Source organism: Taurulus bubalis (assembly GCF_910589615.1).
Source record: "Taurulus bubalis genome assembly, chromosome: 14".
Lineage (NCBI taxonomy): Eukaryota > Metazoa > Chordata > Actinopteri > Perciformes > Cottidae > Taurulus > Taurulus bubalis.
Genome location: NC_136602.1, coordinates 26,073,587 through 26,081,420, shown reverse-complemented (window position 1 = coordinate 26,081,420; position 7,834 = coordinate 26,073,587). Strand labels below are relative to the sequence as shown.

The following is a 7,834-nucleotide window of genomic DNA, read 5'->3' as shown; positions in this document are numbered from 1 at the left end:
GCTATTGGCTTGCATAGGCTGTACATCAGAAGTGGAGGAGTCGTATATATAAGTGATGTCGCCCGTTGGCTTGTGGACTGCTGCTTTGAAGCCTCGGGGGTGGCAGCATGATGACATTTCTGAACCCAAAACATAAACGTGCTTCACATCAGCCTCATATCTCGCTTGCAGAAAGCTACCATGTGGTGAACGCTGTGACGCAATAAGCTACGACGCGTTTTTCAAACCGAATGCAAAAAACGTCTATATTCCACATGTCTGTGGTTTGCAGAAAGCCGTGACACCAACATGTCTCCCCGGGAACTGGACTGCTTATTCGTTCAATCCCTAATGTAAAATAAATAAGTTTCATGTTGGAACAATCTCTTGTGCTGCTGCATGAAGGAAAACTGAAAATGAACACCATGGTGACAGAACATGTTTGTTAGCAACCGCTTCTTTCAGGACACGTACAACCTTCGAAGTTCTGCATGTACTGATGTATTTTATGCTGTAAAACAAAACTTTAAAATCTCTTCAACTTGTGTTAACCACAGGCTTTATTAATCTAACCAAAAGCCCATTAAAAAAACACATTGATTTAGATGAGGAAACTCAAAGCGCAAAAATGCTGACTCATTCCTGCAGTCTTAGCTGTGAGTGCGGTGCGGATGAAGAGTATTCATCAAGGACTGGAATTGGAATTGGAAAGTTTTTCAAACAGTTGTTAGCTTCTTACTCAGGAAAAGCACATTGAAAAAAGGAAATCCCGAAAGCAAAGGAGCCCAGCAAAAAACACACATAATGAACAAATGAACTGTTTTGAGCCTTTGCATGAATGATGATAAATGAAATTGCAATATCACTGTTCATTTCAGAAGTCGCTATACAACTGTTGTCACCGTATTTAAAACGTTAACATTGTTTAATGCGATATGTGTCTTTTCAGGGTTTTCACACAAATGGACCAAAACAAGCGTGTATCAAACAAGAGTTTAATATCAGCATTTTAATGTACATTTATTACACATTTTAAATAAATATTCCATCCTTAAAATTATTTTACACATCCTCAAATAAAAATATATTTATATATGTATAAAAAAAACTAACAGACATTCAGGGGGCAACGAAAACACGTGTGTGTGTGTGTGTGTGTGTGTGTGTGTGAGTGTGTGTGTGTGTGTGTGTGTGTGTGTGTGTGTGTGTGTGTGTGTGAGGGTCCTGTGTGTGTCGGGGGTTCCCCACACGCTGCATGTTGTAATGTCATGATGAAACGTAGCTGCCACGCCGTGTGAGGACAGAAGCAGGCGGGATGCTGAGTCAGCGCCCTTCAGGTGTCCTTGAGCAGCAGGCGAGAGTCCAACCAAAAGACTCCAGTGGTCGTCATGAAATTATACAAATAAAAACACATGGAACACGATACTAAGATGTCCCGATAAGTCAGATAATTAGTTATTATGTGCATCTGAAAACAAACCCGGTAACACGTTCTATGACGCATCATGCATTATTATTATAATGTGTTATAATCTGCTTGTAAGCACTGGAGTGATAGTTATAAGATCTCCCAAGTATTCATAATGCTTATAATTAGAATAATTATAAAGCATTTATAATGACTTATAAGGTAAAGTATCTTACTTTTTTCCAAGGATAATAGTGTATTATAACTCCCATAGATGTAATACATTAGACAAACAATGTATATTATTTTTTTAACGATACATTAGAATATTTGTCATAATAAATTATAATGTGATTATAAGTTACTCTAAGTGGTGATTGTTTGATTTAGATAAAGGGGGGAAATCTGATTAAAATGTTGTAAAAATAAAACCAGTGACCACTCAGATTATCACATTATAATGCGTTATAACGGTGCTTATAACTATTATCTTACACATAAACAGATGATAACGCATTAAGTGTGTTTATGATGCGTTACAGACATGGTTATAGAAAGTGTTACCTCTTTTTTTACACAGGTCAGTACTAAGTCTGGAGTAGAAAAATAGATTCCTCATGTTTTCATTTATGTACATTTTTTTTTTTTTTTTACTTTGAGAACAATAGAAAACGACCTACGATATAAGATATAATAATGCTCAGTATAAAAATGCCTTTAGAGTCTTTTTGCGGGGGCGGAGAAAGAGAGGAGTGTGAAGGGCTGCAGGTACACTGTCAGTCCCGTGAGTCTCTACCTCTCTCTCTCTCTCTCTCTCTCTCTCTCTCTCTCTCTCTCTCTCTCTCTCTCTCTCTCTCTCTCTCCTCCATCTCCCGGCATCCTCAGCGCTCCGACGAGTAGCGCGTGCGCTTAGTCCTTTGCCTGAAGGGGTAGTGGACGAAGTCGAACGGGCGGTGGTGGCTCGTGTGCGCGGGCTGCTGGCCCTTGGGCAGCCGCTTCATGAAGTGGACCTCGCGCTGGTGCTGGCGCGTGCGCGAGCCCTTCCGCGGCCGCCCGCGGCGCGTGAACGCCATGTACCAGCTCTCGTAGCGCGCGTTGCGCAGCGCCGTGTAGTTGTTCTCCAGCACGATCTCCGTGAAGATGCAGTCGCGGCCATTTCCGTTATTCTGCGCGGGAAAAAACACACAAGGAAACGGGGTTAGTTGGAAGATTTACAGATGGGAGAGGAGATCGCATGTATAAAAGGCTTCCCTGTGCACACACACACACACACACACACACACACACACACACACACACACGGCCCTCCCCCTCGTGCATGCAGCATATGCTACAGTCATTACAGATCAGAGAGGGGGGATAACAGTAAGCGATGACTCTTCCCCCTCCAGCAAACACCCAGCGGCCCTCTGCGGGTCAGCAGCGGGGCCCTGCAGCCATAAAGCCTCACTCGGCCCCAAAGGGTCACTTTCTCCCCACAAGTTTGATCTAACCGTTGCTAATGTGTGGTTTAAATATAACCGAGCGGGTCTGCAATCGATGGATCCGACACACACCTTGCGTTCAGTTGAGGACGGCAGTGTGGGCTGCGGGTGGAGAGTGGAAGTGTACAGTGAGGGTCAGCTGAAACAGGGCTGTGCCGGCCGACTGTAACGAGCCGCGTGTTAAAAGTAGTCGCCCGAAAAAGACTCTCTCTCTTCGACACACACACACACACACAGGGGCCGGGGCAGGCTGTGACTGGGCCGGTAGCTCGGGGCAGATGGTGTGCGAGGCAGCGTGCTGGGTGGGTGGAGGGGTTAGTGTGTGTGTGTGTGTGTGTGAGAGTGGGGGGGTGCTGGCAGCGCTGTTTATTAGCCGTCACAGTGAGGTAGCCTGAGCCTCAAACACACACACACACCTACACACTCGCATGACAGCCATGAATACACATCCCGGATACACTAAAGTGACCAAGAGCCTCATGCATATCTACTTATGTAAAACTATCATTAGCCCTGGAGGAAATCACCACACCCCAGGTCATCTCTCTGAAAGGTCTGTTTCTAGAGGAGCGAAGACCATTTAGAACTTCCAGGAACTTTGAGAATGTCGGTTTTGCGGGCGAGGATAACTCTGCACAGAGCAAATGAAGATCCAAACGCTGGCGTGTCCGTGTTGAGCGCTGGTGTCCACATGAGCCTAACTCCAGCCCCAGGTAGACCACGGGTAGCTCCGTCGGCACCGTTGCTGTTGCTTGCGCTGTTAGCGGCAAGCCGCCGGCTCAGCAGCGCAGCGGCAACAGATCCACTGTGAGTTTTGCGTTTGGCCCCATAAAGGTTGTGACCTAAGCAACAGCAGAGCTCCCAGTGGTTTTGAAGATATGGTCTGAAGTTTGGAATTATTGTTTAATAATGTTTTAAAGACTCAAACCAAATTGAGTGTTCTGTCTTTATACTTTCCGACTTCCTGTCTGTGTCTCTCAGCTCCAAGCTCATTGGTTCCTATGGACAACTTCAATCTTTAAAAAACGCAGCGATACACAAATATATTAATTTAAAGGCTCCTTCATTTTTCAAAAACTTGGCTCAGACTTGTTAAAACTTGATCTATTTAGTGTTGGTTATTTAATGAGATTTGTTGAAATCATAAAAAAAAAAATCATAAACGCTGATGCAGCTCGGATGATTTTTTAAACTATTTTTTGTTTATTTCTTATATTCACTGTGCATTTCCACACAAACCTCCTGAACTTAACCGCAAACCGATTGGATCTGAGTTTTGCTTGACAGCTTTCTCACTAAATACACTCTGAGACCCGGAGCTAACGACACGCCAAGGACACGCCAACGACACGCCAATGAGACGCCAACGACACGCCAACGACACGCCAACGACACGCCAATGAGACGCCAACGACACGCCAACGACACGCCAACGACACGCCAATGAGACGCCAACGACACGCCAACGACACGCCAATGACACGCCAACGACACGCCAACGACACGCCAACGACACGCCAACGACACGCCAATGAGACGCCAACGACACGCCAACGACACGCCAACGACACGCCAACGACACGCCAACGACACGCCAACGACACGCCAACGACACGCCAATGACACGCCAACGACACGCCAACGACACGTCAACGACACGCCAACGACACGCCAACGACACGCCAACGACACGCCAACGACACGCCAACGACACGCCAACGTAACTCTTCAGCTACAAAAGTCCACCAGACAAAACTCTTGACTCCCGACTCGTGTGCTCACCTTGCCGATGAGCTTGCCCCTCTTGTTCATGCAGATGTAGAAGCCCGTCTCGGCTCCCTTGATGCGCACTCGGCTCCCGAACGTGTCCGTCTCCACGATGAGTTTAGCTGAAGGGACCAAAGAGAGAAAGTTAAGAAAAGGTTGACGTACTCTTTAAAACATTAAAAACCTAAAGGAATGGCTTAACACTGGACATAAAAGCATCGAGAAAAACACACGCAGAAATGCTTGAGTGTGTTTCCAAGCATGCATACTCTCTCTCTCTCTCTCTCTCTGTACACACACACACACACACACACACACACACACACACACACACACCAGGGCCCGTGGGACCGTTCCTGGGGATTTTGTGCGAGCTGAATTTCATGCAGAATGACAAAACCACGTGTCTCCTGATTCTTTGAAAGCTAAAGGGGAGCGACCCTCGGGCCCGTGGAGGATCGCTCTCTGAATAAATCTGCGTTGACCTCACACATAAAGCTCCACGTTGATCTCTCTCTGCCGACATGCGGGCGGTTCACAGGGAGAGGACTTTTGTTGCTTTGCAGTAAGAACTCTAGACGGTCTTTTGACAGAATGACAGACGCAGCGACGGGAGATTCTCGTCGATGTTCCTCCAGAAGCATCAGGAAACCTTTTCTAACCCGCGTGACCTCGTGAAAACGCTTCCATGGCGGCGACCGCAGGGGTCACCCACCGACTACCCGCCACGCGGTGGAGAGTTACGGCTGTGGCCAGAACAGCTTCAGCAGAGTGAGTGGAAGACGTGGGAGGATTCTTTCCCCCCCTTTTGCACTTTCTCTCTCGCTGAATTCCTCCAGGTGACCTGAATATCTCACGCTCCTCTTTAGGCCACACACACCGGGACATCATCGCAACAACTAGACTTTGATGCAACATGTGAAAAGGTATTCTGGGGTGGAGGTGGAGGGGCGTAGTGTGGGGCTAGAAGTGAGATGACTTGTAATGGCTCTTCCAGACCGGGGCGGTCTCTCTGGAGGATCACCTCCATGTCTACAGCCCGGAGGACGGTGTGTGAGCTCGGAGGCCGCAGAGGCTTCGGACCACAAAGACCACCAGGCTGCTTGCTTCAGGCCGAGGCTTCACGTAATGCTGGTGATAAGGGAGGGGGTCTAGACACCAGCCGGAAATAGACTGAATGAATGGGAAGCCATTCTAATGGCCTCTCTCCTTTTTGATGCACTCACACTTCTTTATGAATGAAATACAAATATAATATTAGCTCATTTTCACATCTCAGTTTTTTGTTGTTGTAATGCTTCAGGCCTTCTGCACTATAGTGTAATGTCATTATTAGAATATTGGCTTTGGGCCAAGTCAGGAAAAAATAAACAAATGGTGGGAATCATTTCCATCACGAAGCAAAAACGAAATGTAGAAGTAAAAATGAACATCGGTGAAAAAGTAGAGTAATACATAATTATTACTTTTTTACGTGTAACATGTGGAGCCAGCGGCGATAAAAAATATGATAAAGGAATATTTTTTTTAAACATTTGATCTAACCCGAAACTAAAAGGCCCGCGCGCAGAACGGACAATTACAGATTTAAATGGCGTAGATTGAAAATAAAACATAAAATAATCCAGTTTATTCATTGCATTAGATATTGTATATATATATATATATATATGTATATATATATATATATATATATATATATATATATATATATATATATATATATATATATATATATATATATATATACATATATATTTCTTAAAGTTAAAATACAATTATTTGAATCTCCAATTGTGATTTAATTTTTTTTTATCTAGGGGTTATACTTTCAGTAAAAAGACCTCCATCACCCCAGAACAGAAGCGCGTGCACCTACACGCTCCGGGCCGCTCTCTTACCGTGCACGTCCCCGTCGTCGGCCATGGCGTTGATCTTCTTGCTGGGCAGGACCTGCACGTGCTTGCCGCTGGTCCGGCTGTACAGCTGGTAGACCCGGATCAACCTGCGGCTCACGCGGTCCGTCACTTTGCTCTGCTCGCTTACATGCTGCGTGAAATTAGGCGGGGACTGATTGGTTACCTGTCAGAAATTAGACGTCATCACAATCATCAGTACGTGTTCATTCGTCTTTTTATTTTAAATTGTCTTATCATTCCCCCCCCCTAAATATATGTATTTTACTGACAAAAAAAAATACTAAATGGAGTTTGGGTTACTGTAATTAATCCTTAACGCAACAACAGCTTGTTGTTGTTTACCTCCCCGACTGACAAGTGTAACAACTTCTAAAATAAAACAGACGCGCGTGTGATTACAGGCTGTGCGCGTGGGTCTCCTGTCTGTGATGGAATGACTCTCCGCCGACCCAACACGTCGGCCCTGCTCACTTTTAAACCCCTCACGCGTGTCCCCTTCTGCCCACGCGCCCCGTGCCAGGGCCCCGGTGTGCCAAGCGGGCCGCGCGCCCTCGTTGGTGGTATCCCATAATGTTGCGATCAACCCTTCACCTATATATGTTTCCCCTGCGACGCGCTTTTATCACCAAATTTTTTTAATGGTTGATTCCTGCATGCTGTAATCCGCGTTTCACCACTTCAACATGAAATAATAACGACAACAATATTGACATATTGAGGAGAAGGCAGTGACATACCTGAGCGTAGTAGCAGAACGCAAACAAGTGGAGACACCTGCAAGGAAGGAAAGGACACGGTACGTTAGTGGCGGAGCGGTGCGTAAAGGTGCAGGAGGAGAGAGAGAGAGAGAGAGAGAGAGAGAGAGAGAGAGAGAGAGAGAGAGAGACACACACAGATAGCTGAGCCGGGATGCGATGGGTCTCATGTTGGATGAAGAAAGGCTCTTCCAGTAAAGTCTCAGCAGCCGTAAGACAAACACTCAAGTCCAAAGAATTCACCGGAATCCACAACACACACACTCACAGACACACACAGAGACACACACACGCACACACACACACACACACAAAGGTCTGACAGAGGGCTCATGCATGCGCAGCGCGCACACTCCTCGTCAAATGAATGTCCATAACAGCTCAAACAGCAGTGATACTGAAGCTTCTGTCAGAGTCTGAGGGCTCTGGAGGCTGTTTCCTCTGAAAGCGCTGCAGGGTTTTGTTCCCTATATTACATATATATATAAAAAAATATAAATATAGGGCTTCCTATACTTAATA

The 7,834-nt window shown here is 45.8% G+C and overlaps 1 protein-coding gene across 1 annotated transcript; it reads right to left on the bottom strand.

The window, feature by feature from the left end:
• Positions 1-2,268: 2,268 nt before the first annotated feature.
• On the bottom strand, positions 2,269-7,482 carry fgf8a (fibroblast growth factor 8a; the record flags this gene model as incomplete). The annotated part of the gene is made up of 5 exons (XM_079229678.1): positions 2,269-2,553; positions 4,654-4,760; positions 6,540-6,720; positions 7,295-7,331; positions 7,451-7,482. The coding sequence occupies 5 exons, from the start codon at positions 7,480-7,482 to the stop codon at positions 2,269-2,271; spliced, it is 642 nt and encodes a 213-aa protein (XP_079085804.1).
• Between the last annotated feature and the right edge of the window lie 352 nt (positions 7,483-7,834).